This window comes from Callithrix jacchus, chromosome 17, assembly GCF_049354715.1.
Source record: "Callithrix jacchus isolate 240 chromosome 17, calJac240_pri, whole genome shotgun sequence".
Taxonomy (NCBI): domain Eukaryota; kingdom Metazoa; phylum Chordata; class Mammalia; order Primates; family Cebidae; genus Callithrix; species Callithrix jacchus.
In genome coordinates, this window is record NC_133518.1 from 15869029 (window position 1) to 15886799 (window position 17771).

At 37.5% G+C, this 17771-nt stretch overlaps 1 protein-coding gene across 12 annotated transcripts in view; it reads left to right on the top strand.

The window, feature by feature from the left end:
* The window catches only part of TNIK (TRAF2 and NCK interacting kinase), a 416471-nt gene that overhangs the window by 278564 nt on the left and 120136 nt on the right, over positions 1–17771 (top strand). For all 12 annotated transcript variants that reach the window (XR_013528405.1, XM_035278926.3, XM_035278927.3 and 9 more), the window contains exons 5-7: positions 6274–6384; positions 10206–10296; positions 12145–12275. Coding sequence is in view for 11 of the 12 variants with exons in the window: in XM_035278926.3 (XP_035134817.1) it covers positions 6274–6384; positions 10206–10296; positions 12145–12275 (333 nt within the window). In the remaining variant the exon portion in view is untranslated. The remainder of the gene's footprint in view (positions 1–6273; positions 6385–10205; positions 10297–12144; positions 12276–17771) is intronic.

Below are 17771 nucleotides of genomic sequence, written 5' to 3' on the forward strand. Positions count from 1 at the left end.
TCTTTCTGTGTTTTTATAAATACAAAATAGACCAAAGAATAGAAACATCATAAAAACATTTTGAGATTTTTTTGACTGATAGGAGCTTTATATCCATAAACACAATTCATATTCACATCAAAGCTGTGAGGTTGATGCTTTTATTTGTATTTTATCATAGTGGTAGTAGTGGGGAGAGAGACACTGTGAAGCCCAGGGTGGTTAGGGAACATACCCAAGGACACATAACTAATGATTGAGAGAGCGATATCCTTTCATCCTGCTCATGAGTGAGTATGAGTGTAGACTATGGATAAGGTACAGAGCTGTACCTTAAATGAGCTGTATTTCCAAATACAGAAAAAGAAAGTTAGGTGAAGGAGAATGAACAAAGCGTTCATAAATCACTTCACCCAGTGTCTGGCACATAGTGAATTCTCAGTAAATGTTAGCAAGTATTATTATCCTAATATAAACTCTTTGAGAACTTTCTTTTGGGAAAAATGTTAACGACCCGTTATTTCTTGTGAGATGCGAAGTTATTGACTTATCGCTGCTGAGCTTGGCATGTTGAGCTCTGTTTCTGTTTATTAATGTGATGAGGTTACTTATGGAGAGGGAGGGTCCCTGCTGTGTGGTGGCAGTAATTATCAGCGTTGCTGTGTGGCTCTAGGAACTGATTGCTACCAAGTGCTAGGTTTTTTTCTTTCTTTTTTTTAAAAATCCCATTATATAGTTTAACAATCATTTTGTTCCATAGTGAGATGAAAAGAATTTAGCTGCCTTCAGCTGGAGCTAAATGGAAAAGGAAATTATAGAAATCCCTGACAGTAGTGCCTGGCTAGAGTAGGATTGTTTCCTACTGAATATTTGAAAGTATTTTGTCCAATCTAATTTTGAAAGACTCAAGTCGCGGGGCTTCCATTGCTTTCCTTGGAACTATAATTACATGGCCTAATAGAGCTCAGTGGTGGGACATTTTCTCTAGCTGATGCAGGAGCAATGGATGTATTCACAGGAGGCCTGGTCAGTGTGCTTTTCAAAATGAGACTTAGAGAAGGGACACAAACATGTTTTGCTCACTTGGGAAAATATTCATTTCCTGCTACCAAAGATGTTTCTTTGGTCCATCCTGCTGGCCTTGAACCCCAATTTGCTACATATGGGAATTTCTTTAACTTAGTATTGTGGAGACTCCTAAAAATACACCAAAAAAGGCAGAACAGTGTAGTGAACACCTATGTGCCCCAAACCAGCCCCAACAGCCTTCATCCGGTGGCCAATTCCACCCCATCCACATGCCAATCTACACGCCCATTTACTTTGCCCCCTCTAGTTATTTTGAAACAAAACATATCATTTTTTTAAATTCTGGTAACATAAACATAACATAAAATTTTCCTAAATTTTATTTTTTTTTGAGACGGAGTTTCACTCTTGTTACCCAGGCTGGAGTGCAATGGCGTGATCTCAGCTCACCGCAGCCTCTGCCTCCTGGGTTCAGGCAATTCTCCTGCCTCAGCCTCCTGAGTAGCTGGGATTACAGGCATGTGCCACCATGCCCAGCTAATTTTTTGTATTTTTAGTAAAGACGGGATTTCACTATGTTGACCAGGATGGTCTCGATCTTTTGACCTTGTGATCCACCCGCCTCGGCCTCCCAAAGTGCTGGGGTTACAGGCATGAGCCACCGCACCCAGCAATTTCCCTAAATTTTAACTACTTTAGAATGTGTAACTCATTGCCATTAAGTATAGTCACAATGTTATGCAACCATCATGACTGTCTAGTGCCAGAACATTTTCATTACCCCAAAAGGAGACTGTGTACCCATTAAGGTCATTCCTGTTACTCCCTTCCTGCTGTCCCTGGCATCCACTAGTCTACTTCTGTCTCTATGGATTGCCTATTTTGGATATTTCATATAAATGAAATCATGCAATACATGGCCTTTTTTTGTCTGGCTTCTCTTTTACTTAGCATAGTGTTTTCATGATTCATCCCCGTATCATGCCTCAGTATTTCATGCCTTTCCATGGCTGAATAATGTTTTGTTGTATGGATATCCCACATTTTGTTTATCTCTTCTTCTGTTGATGGACATATTTCTGCTATTTGTCTATGGTGAATAGTGCTACTTTGAACATTCATGTACAAGTTTTTGTTTGAACACCTGTTTTCAATTCTTTTGAGTATACATCTGGAAGTGGAATTGTTGAGTCTTGTATCAATTCTGTGTATAATTTATTGAGGAACCCAGTAACTGTTCACCCCAGTGACTGCACCATTTTACATTCCCATTAGCAGTGTATAGAGCTTCCAATTTCTCCACATTCTCACAAATACCTGGAATTTTCTGACTTTTTTTCCCCTTGTTGTGTTAATATCCATCCTAGTGGATATAAAGTGGCATCTCATTCTGGTTTTGGTTTGTATTTTCCTAATGACCAATGACATCAAGTGCCTCTTCATGTCATTGTTAGCCATTTGTATATCTTCTTTGGAGGAATGCCTGTTCAAGTCCTTTGCCCATTTTTAAATTGGGTTGCTTGTCTTTTTGTTATTGAGTGGTAAGAGTTCTTTATATATTCTGGATAGTATACCTTTATCAGATATATGATTTGCAAATACTTTCCCATTCTGTGGGGATAAATACTTATCCCACTCTCTTGATACTATCCTTTCATTGACAAATGTTTATAATTTTGATAAAATTAATTTTCTCTATTTTTACTTTGGTGCTTGTAGATTTGTTGTCATATCTCAGGAGCCATTATTAAATCTAAGGTCGAAGAAAGTTACCCCTATGGTTTCTCCTTAAAGTTTTATAGGGTTAGCTCTTACATTTAGGTCTTTGATCCATTTTGAGTAAATTTTTTTGTATAGCATATGAGGTAAAGATTTAACATCACTTTTTACATGTGGATATCCAATTGTCTCAGCATTATTTATAGGAGAAACTGTCATATAATTTTATCCACAAGTATTTCAGCATTTTTCTCTAAAAGATAAGAACTTTTTTTTATAAAACCACAGTACCATTTTTTTTTATTGCATTTTAGGTTTTGGGGTACATGTGAAGAACATGCAAGATAGTTGCATAGGTACACACGTGGCAGTGTGATTTACTGCCTTCCTCCCCTTCACCCACATCTGGCATTTCTCCCCATGCTATCCCTCCCCAACTCCCCCCCTGCTGTCCCTCCCCTATTCCCCCCAATAGACCCCAGTGTGTAGTGCTCCCCTCCCTGTGTCCATGTGTTCTCATTGTTCATCACCCTCCTATGAGTGAGAACATGCGGTATTTCATTTTCTGTTCTTGTGTCAGTTTGCTGAGAATGACATTCTCCAGATTCATCCATGTCCTTACAAAGAACACGAACTCATCGTTTTTGATAGCTGCATAATATTCCACGGTTTATATGTGCCACATTTTCCCAGTCTAGTCTATCATCGATGGGCATTTGGGTTGGTTCCAGGTCTTTGCTATTGTAAACAGTGCTGCAATGAACATTCGTGTGCAGTCCTTATAGTAGAACGATTTATAGTCCTTTGGATATATACCCAGTAATGGGATTGCTGGGTCAAATGGAATTTCTATTTCTAGGTCCTTGAGGAATCGCCACACTGTCTTCCACAATGGTTGAACTAATTTACACTCCCACCAACAGTGTAAAAGTGTTCCTATTTCTCCACATCCTCTCCAGCATCTGCTGTTTCCAGATTTTTAATGATCACCATTCTAACTGGCGTGAGATGGTATCTCAATGTAGTTTTGATTTGCATTTCTCTGATGACCAGTGATGATGAGCATTTTTTCATATGTTTGTTGGTCTCATGTATGTCCTTTTTTTGCCATTATTATACTTTAAAAATATTAACCAGATATCTTGAGTATCCTCAATATCCAACTCTGTATTCAGAACTGTAATTATCTCAAAAATTTTAACATCTTTTTAAAAAAAAAAAAAAGTCTAAACAAGGTACACCCATTGCAATTTGTTGGTATATCTCTTTAAGTGTTTTTAAATCTACAGGTTTTCTTTCCATCTCTTTTTTTTCCTCCCTTGCCATCTATGTGTTGAAAAAACTCTCTGTCTTGACTAATATCCTGGTCTAGATTTTGTTGAATGTATCCCCAGGAGGTTACATGTTCCTCAGCCCTCTGAATTTCCTGTAAATCAGTGGTTGGAGCTAAGCTTGATCAGATTCAGATTTTTGTTTTTATTTTTGGCAATACTACTTCCTAGGTAATGTGTGTTCTTTTATCAAGAGGCAAATTATATTTACTTTTTAAAAATGTTAACAGTCATTGATGATCACTGCCTGAGTCTGCTAGCTTATTAAGAGGCACACAATAGTGGCATTCTACTTCTACCATATTTTCTTCATTTATTACATAGAATACCTACTTTTTCTGAAGAGAAACTTTCGCTCTTTTATTATTCAACTACCCAGTGGTAAGATTTGTATTAAAAAGGCAGTATAAACTCTTCATTCTTTCCTTTTATTTGTCAGCTCTCAAAATAAGTTGGTTCGTTATTTTCTTCTAACAGTGCCAGTCATATTCTTTGGAGGGGGGTGACTTTATTCAGAAATTTAATTAAGAACATTTAAAGTGTTTCTTCACATTACAGCTATTGTTCTTATAGATGCTCAAATTATCCCATCTTTCGCCACTTGGAGTCTCTTCAAATTGAATCCTTTTGAGATGATGTTGTGGTCTTTGGTAATTTCTGGGCTATTACATGTTGTAATTTACCAAGTTTTATCTGGTTGGAATGTAGTCTACTCGTGGAACTTCCCAAATTTCCTTTTAACACTTATAGGTCTTGCAACGTCCCTGGCTTCTTGGAGAAGGTGGAAAGGTTTCCCTAACCTTTGTGGAATCATAAGAAGACAAGTCAGAACAGGCTTTGGAAACTTATTCATGAAACTCATTTTATGAAATTATATTGGATTTCTGTTAGGTATACAGAGAAAAAGAAAAAAATAATTTCTGCGTGAAGATTTTGCAGCCTGGTGAAGTATCTTTCAGGATATGGAAACATAGTGCTGATATCAGGAATGTAGATTTGGACAAAGCCAAAACTATCAATGTGATTTTATCGAGGACCCATTTAGTTCTGTCTCTATTACCAAGTTAGGAATTGATTGCTAGTTATTATGAATTCTTTTATATAATCATAAAAAAAATGTGAGTACCTAATATGGTGACCTTTGTTGAAGATATTTTTAAAGGTGAAAGTCTGGAAATGGATGTGTTTTCCTAAGCCTACAAAAATGCATGTAAAAGTATATAGATGACTTTTTTTTTCATATGGTCTCTACATCCGAATAAGTAAGGACGATGTTTATTTTCTGCCTATTTTATAAGTTGCTAAGTACTGTAATGAGTTTATATTTATAGAGTGCTTGGAGCTTTTGGATGAAAGGTGCTAAATTAGAGTTTATTGTTTATTGAATTTATTTGATGTGTCCAGCCTCCTGGGAATATTCGCTGAAGTTAATTAAAAACAGATAGTCCCCACACTGACAGCTTACAGTGCCACTTACAAACCAATAACATAAACAGTGTGCACTTCTGTAACCCTAGGTTGGGACACCTAGAGAACCATAGTTCTTTCTGATAGGGGAATAAACCGAATTTATGTGAAAATTTGACTGCTGAGTCAAAACAGAGAGAGTATTAATTTTGTCTGAGCCACCTACCTACTCGCATTAGAAAAAAAATACTTAGAGGCTGGGTACAGTGGCTCACACCTCTAATCCCAGCACTTTGGGAGGCCAAGGCAGGCGGATCACAAGGCCAAGAGATCAAGACTATCCTGGCCAACATGGTGAAATACTGTCTCTACTAAAAATACGAAACTTAGCTGGATGTGGTGGGCCCCTGTAGTCCCAGCTACTTGGGAGGCTTAGGCAAGAGAATTGCTTGTACTCGGGAGGCAGAGGTCGCAGTGAGCCAAGATTGCACCACTGCACTCCAGCCTGGCAACAGAGCAAAAATCTGTCTCAAAAAACAAACAAACAAAAAAAAAAACTTAGAATATGAAGGGTTTTCTCAACTTCAAACTATAACTTACAGGTTGAAAATTTAAAAATAGTCTTTCCTCTCTATCATTTTGGGAGTAGATGAAGGGAAAAGCTCGTGTTTTATATGTTGTTTTATAATTACTTTTTCACTGCGGGAATAGCATTCCAAACTAGCCGATTACTTGTGCTTTCTTACCCCAACTTGATGGAATCTGTGAAGCATCATTAAAATCATGGTTTGTTTGCTTCCTTTGCCAGTTGGTGATGGAATTTTGTGGTGCTGGCTCTGTCACCGACCTGATCAAGAACACGAAAGGTAACACATTGAAAGAGGAGTGGATTGCGTACATCTGCAGGGAAATCTTACGGGTAGGTTACAAGCGGGGTCTGGTCCACCTCCCAGATTCTTCAAGCAACACATGATCTCTTAGGGGGGACTGAACTTTGTTCTGACTTTCTCATGAAATTCATAAGCATATCAAAAACCCTTTAACAGTTTATCCTGTCAGTGGTGGTGGTGGTGGTGGTGGTGGTGGTGGTGGTGGTCTTCGTCGTAGTTTGGTGTGAAGGTCTGCTCTAAGGGATGTGAGAGCCATCCTGGAGATAAGCGATGAGCATATTTTCATTTAGGTTGACATTGGGTGATTTCGCTTAAAAAGGGATTCATTCTGAATGCAGTTTCCAATCAGAAACCTGATTTTAGATCATAAATACAGTGTTCCACTTAGGAAATGAATTATTTTAAGAGAAATTTTGATCACTCATTTATCTCTTTGTGAAAGTTAATAACTAATATATTATTCTTAACAGGGTAATACCTTCCCACCATATAAAGTTTATAAGGATTGTGTGACTTTAGTCATTCCTATACATACAAACTAGTTTAACTGATTTTACCTTTAAAAAAAAATCTTTGAGACCTAATCACTTAAACTAATCAAAATAGCAGAACAAGACTGCCTGTTTGACCAGTTGTCCCACAAATGCCCCAACCAGGAAATCTAGACAATAGTCTTATATTTGCTGAACTGAGTTCAGGAAAAAGAAAGTAATTGAGCATATTTTAGTTCATTCAGACTAGCTTACTCATCCCTTCCTACTAATATGGAGGTTATGATATGTCTACTGAGCATTCTTACTGGATCTCCCTAGCCATTAATATTTGTTTATAAGCTCTGTATCGTTAGTTTAAGGGAGCAAAAGTTAAAACTTTTTAACTGTGTGTTCAAGATATGCCTTTGAAAGATAGATTATATGCTTTGGGTGGATGGATAAAGTGACTACAACTTAAAAAGGAAGGAAGGCATAAGAAGATGGTGTCTGTTCACAAAATGCAAACCAAATTAAGCAAAAGGCAAATAGGAAATGGAATTTTAAAATTATAGCATTGATGTGAATGACTTCTATCCTGAAAATGACAAAATATTCCTGAGAAATATTAAAGAAGACCTTAATAAATGGAGGTGCTATGATTTCACAGGTTCGAATACTCAATATTGTAAAGATGTCATTTCTACCCACTTTGATCCATGATTTCATTGAACTTCCAGTTTAAATTCCTATAGGTATATTTGTGGAAATTGATAAAGCTGATTTTTTAGAAAATTATATAGAAATGCAAAGGGCCAAGAATAACCAAGGCAATCTTGAAGAAGAAGAACAAAGCTGGAGGATGTATGCTACCAGTTATCAGGATTTGTTATAAAGCTACCAATAAATTAAGACAGAGTAGTATTGTTACAAAATTAGACAATGGTCAAAGGAACAAAATCAAGGGTTCAGAAACAGACCCACATCATATGGGGTCTGTGACAAAGGAAAGGGTGCTTTTCATCAGTAAGTAGTACTTAATCAATTGACTATCTATAAGAAAATATGAAACTTGACAACAACTACATACTGTATTCAAAAATTAATTCATTCTGGGTTATAGATGTAAACGGGAAAAATATAAAAATTAAAGCTCTTAAGAAAAAACACAGACCTCCATGGCTTGGGGTAGGCAAAAATGTAAATTACATATTTTGTGTTCTTAAACAGAACACAAAACAAAATTTGAGGAATAACAAGGAGGCAAAAATATAAATTATGTATTTCGTGTTCTTATACAGAACACAAAACAAAATTTGAGGAAAAACAAGGTCTTTCACATCTGATGTTTATCTCAACGTTTTGATGGGCCATTATGCAAACTTACTTTGAATTTCTGACTTAAAATTTCGCTCAGTCAGATCGAGCATGATGGATTATTTAATCATCCTAACCACTCAGTGGGTACCAAGAACCTGTCAGGTCTCTAGGGCTGGTTCTGCCCAATGTGCCTTTCTGTGCTGCTGGGGAACCCTACAAGGGAGCAGTCATTTGATCTAATCTTCATGGTTCTAAAAGCAGCAGGGATGTTTCATCACATGAGCATCTTTCAGGACCTTTCAGTGTGTGAAAACAGTGGTATTCCTCCTTTCTGCAATACGTCCTTTGGAATGACATCAGCATTTCAGATGCAACCAGACACGACTCACTGGAAGAGACATTTGATCACCCAAAGGTCTCTGGCCACAGGAGGTTTTAGAGATGACCTCCATGCATTGTATGATCTAATTAAAAGAACTTTTGGCTCACTTCCATGCTCTAATTTCTGCTTTCAACCACTTCAGTGGTGAAAGAGGGAAAGGGATCTTCAGTCCCTCTCTTAAGGATTTATGGGGTGCGTAAATACTGTGAAAAGCACACATTTAAATCTGCTAGATGCCTACCTTGTGACAAACTGAGCAGATAAGAAAGGCAATTTTTTAAGACCTAAACTAGAGCCTCTAACCCTTCTATAACATAGTTTTTGTTTCCTGATATTTCTAAATGTATATATGGGTCGTTTTGGATATCTATACTTTCAGGCTGAATTTCTTTGACAAGAGAATTCAGATATCTAGTTTGGTTTCTTTTTGCGTCAACTTCATTTTTCATACCATCATTTTGTTGTTGTGGAGAAAAATTAAAAGAACAAAGAAGTATAAATAATAAAGTAATAACACTTGGGTACCCAATGCCTTGAATTATCAAGTGTTAGCATAAAATAATTTAACACTCCAATTTTAGTTCTTTTAGATTATAATTTATCTGAAAACTATGTGACTACTTTAGAGTAAGTCTGTAGGTTAAAGAATTCGCACCACAAAAAAGCCAAAAACAGAGTAATTCATGAAGAAGTGGAACACAAACAGGTTTAGTTGTCACTGAATAATCATCTCACATAATGAGCACAAAGTCACAAATAGAATAAACTAGCATAAACTAAAAATGACAGTGGTAAATGCCAGCAAAGGAAATAGAAATTGTATTCCTTCTTAAATGTGAAGCATACTGGCTGCAGCCGATGGGAAATGTTTTGGCTGGTCTGAGAAATATTTTACTGTGCTTAATTAAAATTGTATAACTAGGCCAGGTACTGTGGCTCACACCTGTAATCCCAGCACTTTATCATCTAAGGTCAGGAGTTAAAGACCAGCCTGGCCAACATGGTGAAACCCCGTCTCTACGGAAATAAGTTAACCAGTCATGGTGGCGGGCACCTGTAATCCCAGCTACTCTGGAGGCTGAGGCAGTCGCTTGAACCTGGGAGGCAGAGGTTGCAGTGAACCAAGTTCGTGCCATTGCACTCCAGCCTGGGCAACAGAATAAGGCTCCATCTCAATCAATCAATCAATCAATCAATCAATCGATCTTATAACAAAAAGTAAATTTTAACTTTTAAATTCAAATATTGCCAAAAATCCTGCAGGGATTCAGTTAAATCAGGTTAGTTTTCTTCACAGAGACTGTGTAGATGGTTCTTTTTCAAACTAGCAAATACAAGCAGTCCTTGCTTTTCACAGTAGTGTTAACTGAAACACATGTTCATATTGGAACCATATTGTCACTTGCATGGTTTTCTGATACCTGATAATCAGATCCGATATGCAAGCACTTCATTAAACACAGCACCATGCATTGCAAGGACTGCCTGTGTATTTTAATTTATACTGATCAATTACCTACAGTTAGAAGAGCACTATGAACACATGAAAGATGTGATTATAATTCTGAAAAGTATGTCTGTGTGAGTGTAAATTTTTTGGATCATTAACATTTGAAATAATTTATTCGCATCTTGGCTTATGTTCCTATTAACGCTTCTTAACTCTCCATCACTCCAGGGGCTGAGTCACCTCCACCAGCATAAAGTGATTCATCGAGATATTAAGGGGCAGAATGTCTTGCTGACTGAAAATGCAGAAGTTAAACTAGGTAAGAGCAGAATCCTGTGAGCTTTGGTATTGCAGGAAGTGATGTGATTATGCTAACAGCTTAAAAAAATTAATGTTAATTTGTCACTGTGGATTTGGAGGGCATTGCCCTAAAAATAGAAAGGAAAATATTTCTTTGTCTATTTAAAAAAATATTTCCTTAAGGCATTCTGAGGAATGAATATATATAATGTAGGAACAAACCATTTGCTTAATCAATATGTAGAAATAATTAAGACTTTTTTGTTTCAGTAGAGATTAGAAGTGACAAACTTTTAAATGGGCTCCTATATTGTTTATATTGTTGCTACTACAACAGAGCACTAGGACCCAATTGTTTTTCCATTAAAATATATACAGGCATATTCAGAATAATCAATTCCTGCTATATTCCCATAGGTTTTAGTTATATTTACATTGATTTTGTTATTACCTTGGGCTCCTGTGCAAAATGGATGCTCAATATTCGACTTTAGGTGCATACTGATTATCCCCACATCCATTAGTCAGAGAGTTCTTTTCTTTGGCATCTCCATTAGAGTTTTTTCCGCAACAAATCTGGGACTGTCCAAATAAACTAGAGAGTTACCACGTGCATTTTCCTGCTTGGTGTGTATGAGTAAGAGCACGAATTGACAAATATCCAATAGGATATTTGACTTGTCATCTAGAAAAGGATCACTGTCCACATGATTGTATATTTTCAGAGAGATTTAAACATCTTCTATGTTTATGTCCCAAACATTTGCTCTTTCTTCTTGTTGAAATATATGACTTCCATTTTTTTCTTAGTTAGCATTTGGGGCCAAACTTTCTCATCTCATGAATATTCTCTTTTAAAAACAAATGTATACATTATGTAGGCTAAGCAGTTATATATGTACCAACTAGATAAGCTATCCTGAGAGCATTCTTGCCTCCCTAATTAACAGTTACTTGTTGAGTGTATATTATATGGCAGGCCCTGTGCATGACCATTTTCCATAGATTATCTCTCATAAACATCAGAGCAACTCTATGTAGATATCAACCTCATTTTACAGAGTAGGACACCGGAGCTCAAAGAGGTTGATCTACTAGCCTAGGTCATACCACCAGTAGGTGGCAGAAATGGGCAGTCTGACTCCAGACTTTTGCTTTTAATCATTTTTCTTGTATCCCCAAAATACTACCCTTTATGACAACCAAGCTTACTTTTTTTTTTAACACCTATTTTTGGTTCCTGTGGAGCCTTGGTGTAACTAAACATAACTCTTTGTGCCTTCCTCATTGGTACGCTTCATCCATTTTTACATGCAGTTTAAAAACATATATTCACAGCATAGAAAATGTGGAAGCAACCCAGGAGCCCATCAACAGATGAATAGATAAACAAAAATGTGGTCCATACATACAATGAAATATTATTTGAGCTTGAGAAGGAAGGAAATTCTAACCCATGCTACAATGTGGATGAACCTTGAGGACATTAGGCTAAATGAAATAACCGATCACAAAAAGGCAAATACTGTGTGATTCCACTTATACAGGGTAGTCAGGATAGGCAAATTTATAGAGATGGAAAGTAGAATGATAATTGCCAGGGATTGGGGCAAGGGGGAATTGGGAGCTATTGTTGAATAGGCACAAAGTTTCAGTTGGGGAAGATGAGAAATTCTGGAGGTGGATAGTGGTGATGGTTGTACAACCATGTGGATGTACTTAGTGCCCCAGAAATGTACATTTTAAATGGTAAAATTGTAAACTTTATGTTATGCATATTTTGCCACAATAAAATAATTCACATTCATTGTATTGCCATATAAAACCTAAGATCATAGACTTGACTTACTTGTCTTCTCTTAAATAGTGGACTTCGGAGTCAGCGCCCAGCTTGATCGCACAGTGGGCAGGAGGAATACTTTCATTGGAACTCCCTACTGGATGGCACCAGAAGTTATTGCCTGTGACGAAAACCCAGATGCCACATATGACTTCAAGGTATGACTTCTCTGTTATGTTTCAAAACTATGCCTGCCATCTTATCCTGGGTCGTGCAGTTGGAGAATTCTCACATGCCTTTATATTTATGATTTATGTGATCCCAAGGGCAAACTGAAAATCATTATTTGAGTTTACGACTTATAAGACATTCAAGTGAGGATCCTTTTTTCTTTTCTTTTTTATTATACTTTAAGTTCTGGGATACATGTGCAGGTTTGTTACATAAGTATACACGTGCCATGGTGGTTTGCCGCACCCATCGCCCCGTCATCCAGAATAGGTATGTCTCCTAATGCTATCCCTCCCCTAGTTCCCCATCACACCCCTCCACTGAGTGTGTGATGTTCCTCTCCCTGTGCCCATGTGTTCAAGTGAGGATCTTTTTAATGAATTCACCTATCATATCTGATTGCCTTTTTGAAAAAAAAAAGTTTAAATCATTTTCTAAATATTTTAAAATTTTACTCTTATTATTATTGGAAAATAGATTAGATTTCCATTTTGGTTATGGTTTAGGTTTTTGGAAGATTATTGTGATAGCTTTTTATGTTAAACTAAGATGTTTTCTTGAGTCATCTTTTTCTGATTGAGAATAATCAGACTTACTCATTTCTATAATGCTCAAAGTATAATTATCTGGTTTTTCTTTCTTTTTTTATAAGAGGGAATCAAATGGAATATTGGTGACTATTTTATAGTATTTCTGTTGTGTGGCCTGATGTTTCATAGATATTTGACTTGTGACTTGTTACTTTATGTTACAAGCTAGAAATTTGCTAATAAATTCAAAGCTGTGTTAAGTTGATTTCTCCAAGAAGCCCTTCCCTTTTCTATTCTGCTAGCTAATAATCAAACATAATTTTGGGTTATTACCCTTCAGTTTTATTGTCTGGACTGTCAGGTGGCATGGCTTTCTAATAAATTGTGACTGAAAGTCAAGACAATAAAAGTGGGGGCAATGGGAACTAAGAACGGAGTGTGGGTTTCCAGGCTGTGCATTCGGTAGAGAGACACCCTGTGGTCTTTGTGTACATTACAGGACAGCTTGGGCAAAACTTGATCTACCCGGGCTGGATTCAGAGGTGCATGAACCTTATACCAAAACACTTTAATGATCCCCTGTAAGTACTCTCATCTTACAGATGAAGAAACTGAGGCAGAGGTCTGCAGGTGTTCAGCCGGTTAGTGATCTTCTCAGAAGTAGCACCTGAATGCAGGTCTCCAAACTTTCTGATCAGAGCTTTTTCCAATATATCACCTTGCTCCGCTGTAATGTACTTCCATATACATTTGCAATTTACCGATTGAAGGATTTCACTTTTAATGAATATTTTTAGTTCTTGACATGTGGGGCTATTGTTGAAATCAGGTCTCAAAGATGCAAACATTGCAGCGTTTTTGAGGCCCCGTATCTCAGTGTTGACAGAAAATTTGCCTCTTTGGGGAATTGCAAGTGTGGAGATCTGAAAACATAATAATCTCCCATAATTTTCCTCCTTCCTTCAAAGTTAGTCACGGTAATCACCTGACAACAATCTGTCTGAAAATAGCTGCCAAGTCAAAAATTAATCTCCTGCCAAAATAAGTGTCATTTATTTAAACTGCTAATGATAAGCATATTTAAATCATTCCATTTGTAAATCCCTTCAGAGAAGACACTACAAAATATATATCCCAGGCCATGTATGTGTATCATGATTAGCTACAAGCAATTCTTTAAGCCACAGTTATACCTAACAAGTGCTAACTGGTCTACATCTGGGCCACAGATATTCTAGACTACTATGTAACATACCATGGGGAATCAGTGTTTGCAGCTTTTACCCTCGGCTTAATCTTTTTTTTTTTTTTTTTTTTTTGAGACAGAGTTTCACTCTTTTTGCCCAGGCTGGAGTGCAGTAGCGTAATCTCAGCTTGCTGCAACCTCTGCCTCATGGGTTCAAGCGATTCTCCTACCTCAGCCTCCCAAGTAGCTGGGATTACAGGCATGTATCACCACACTGAGCTAATTTTGTGTTTTTAGTAGAGATGGGGTTTCTCCATGTTGGTCAGGCTGGTCTTGAACTTCTGACCTCAGGTGATCCACCCACTCAGCCTCTCAAAGAGCTGGGATTACAGGCATGAGCCACCTAGCCAAGCCCCTGTGCTTAATCTTTTAAGTATTATGACTGAGTCCATTATATATGGGGCTTTTGCTATGTAAATAAAGTAGGTACCTACAAACTGACTTGTTTTCAGTGGGGTTCCTAGAAGAGGCTTTCCTTCTGCCACGCCAAAGCTTGGAGTTAAACAGATGTTTGGGTCCTCTTTCCTCAGATTATGGTTAAGGAGTATGGTTTAAGATCATTGTAAAAGGTATGAGACCAGTACAGAACTCTAGATATGGGCAAAGCCCAGTATATGAGTAACCACAGAGGTCGTAATGTTGTACGGTGATTTCAGAGGTACTGGAAGGTTCACCTGGCTATAAAAGTATCCCAAGACATTAAAAAGATTGAAGATGAATTTCTGTGTGTTTTATTAAAACATAAAGGATCCTGATAGAATAGGTTCAATTGTATCAGTCATTTAGACCTTAGTGCAAATTAATTTAACAGGATTGTCATAAATGTAGGTTGTGCATGAGGAGGAAAATGTCATGGCAGGAATATGAGCTTCATTGGTTATTTGTGTGGGTAAAGAGAAGGATGACAAAAGGATGAGTGAGGAAGACTCTTCTACAGAGGAATTTATCATATTGAATTATTTTACATTTAAAAACATTCATAGTGGCTTCAAAGACATCTTAGACAAATCAAATAGTAAATAATCAATAAATAACAAATCAAATAACAAAACCATGCCATATCCTGTGGGGTACAGTGGGAGGTTTGGGGATTGTTTGCAGATTTATTTCATCCACTTAGACAGTTTTACTGTGGGCCAGAGAAGATGCTGATCTTTAAATAACCTTACTTGTTCTTTCTTGGCACCGTATATTATCCACTTTTCTGTTTAATATTCTTAAGATTGTGACCTGTCACCAGGGGACAGCCTGACAAAATGCTGACTTTCAAAATTATGTATTCATTCACTCAGTGCATGTTTAGAGACTATCCACTGTGTATAAGTAATTAGTCAAGCTGTATCTGTGTGTGCAGTTTCTGATAGAAGGTTCATTTGAGACCCCTTCAAAGCTCAAGGACTCAGCACGGTGTGTTTGGTGGTCTGCTTGGCCCAGTGGTGTATCCCAGCCCCAAAAACTTGATGTCAACACTTTGGGCCCTCATGTGCCATAGCCATTTTCAGCTGATTGTGTGGATTTAGAATAAGGGATGACTTGGCCACTGGACTTCATTAGATTTCTTACCACAAAAATCCTTCCTGTGAAATAAAGACAAGAGGCAAAAGAAAAGAGTATAACCTACTTTTGTTATTTGATTTATTATTTATTATTATTTGATTTGTCTAAGATATCTTTAAAGACTACTATAACTTTTTATAAAACCTAAAGTAACCCTACAGTATAAAGTCTTCTGTAGCAGAGTAGTCTGAAGAGCTCCTGCTTTTTATCGCAGTCTGGTTTTGTGTGATATCTACTGGGCACAGGAAGTAACTCACTGAAAATAGACCCTCTCCTAAGGAGGAGTGCCAGAATCTCGTTTGCCTAGTGTGCTGGCTTTCCCCTGGAGGCCCTTCCTTTCTTGTTTTCAGAAATTCTGTCAAAACACTTCAAGTGAAAGGAAAGGTTTCATTTCCCTGATAAGTATGTGGGGCAATAATGAAAGCTTTCCCATTTAATAATAAGCATTCAAAAGATTTGAAATTAATAAAAGCGTTCAAAAGCCTGGGCTGTTTAAATTCTTTTAACCTGCTTTGAATTTCATTTTGGTTAGATGGGATCCGCCAAGCATTTTATAGTCCTGTGTCTTTACTGCTTTACCAGAACCACCCACTAAGAAAGTTCTGTGGCTGAATGCCACGGTATAGTACACATAATGTAGTCTTATTCACCCTCCTACCCCATGGAGACAGGCAGACGGACACACACACACACACACACACGGGAAATCTATAAAGAACCTGGAAAACTGAATAGTATTTATTTTGGATAGGGCAACTTAGTGGATGGAAAACTTAGTTTTTATTTTCTATATCTTTCTGCCCTGTTACTTTTTTTTTTTGGCCATTAACAGGCCTTGCTCTCATGTTAGGCCAATGAAGTAAGAGATGTACAGTGAAATGGCATGCCCCTCATCCAACTCTCCACCAGATTCCTGTCCTCAGGCCTGATCTGTGCCAATGTTGTTTATTATCTGCCCAAACTCTGTTTATGAGACTGTCACACAGGTGCTGCAGATTATTTGCAGACATGGGCGTCTGGGGTGTCTCCTCCAAGGTTTGGATGAATATGGTGCTCTCGCTGTAGAGAAAGTACTCTTTTCCCCTGTGTCACAGATAATTGGCATTATTCAGGCAGGGAGGAGATACTTCTTCTAAGTAAGAGGTTCAGCTGGAAATAAAGTGAGCAACCTAACTAGTGGCAGAGTTCCCTCCGTGCAGGGTGTCACCTGAGAGGACAATATTCAGATTGCAGAATGATGCATTTACACTCTCACACAAGTCCTGGCATCTGTCTACTGAGATTCAAACAAAGGTCCTCCCTATTCAGTCAGAGGGAAGATGACCCAGATATCACATAGTGTCACCCACAGGAAACTGGAAACCCTATTCAACATATTTCTGTGGCTCCCTGTTCACACCCACCTATAAAGGATTCCTTAGTCAAACACAGCCAGTACCTTCTCCAGGCAATATGCTGATCCCCGGGGAAGAAAGTCAGCTATTCTAATATTTTTCCTTTGGTCACATAACAAGTAAAAATGGACAAAGAGCTGAAGATGTCAGTGTGGTTTATGTGTGAAATGGAATTATTAATAACTATCTCCACTTCAGTGACCATAACTCACCACCTGAATTCTGTCTAGATATCACAGTATGTAAATATATGACATAATTAATAAGAGTCAGTCCTTTGGAGTCAGATAGGACCAGTTTAGACTTTGGCTCCTACTTGCAAATTACTTCGGGGGAGTTACTTAACTTTTCCTAAACCTGTATAAAATGGGGATAATAAATTGTTTATTCTGAAGTTATAATAGAATAAAATGAGAATCTATATAAAGGGATTAATACAGTGCCCACCACTTGGTAAGTACTCAATATATGATAGTTTTGTGTTTATGTTATCATATGGAAGTATTGCTATTTGGGGCCATCTTTTACCCTTAAAAGGCAACCGTTTCGACCTCATATTTGTGTTACACACCTCTAATTGTCTGCTTGCATTGAGCCAGAATCTGCTTCTCTAAAACTTTTACCACTCAATTAAGATGTCATCCCTAGTGACCATACATACAATGTGTCAATTTCTTTTTCCCACCTGGAACATTTCAAGAGAATAAACTAGCCACAAGTAAGTTACCCAACAAAAGACTATTTTCTGCTCTGTGA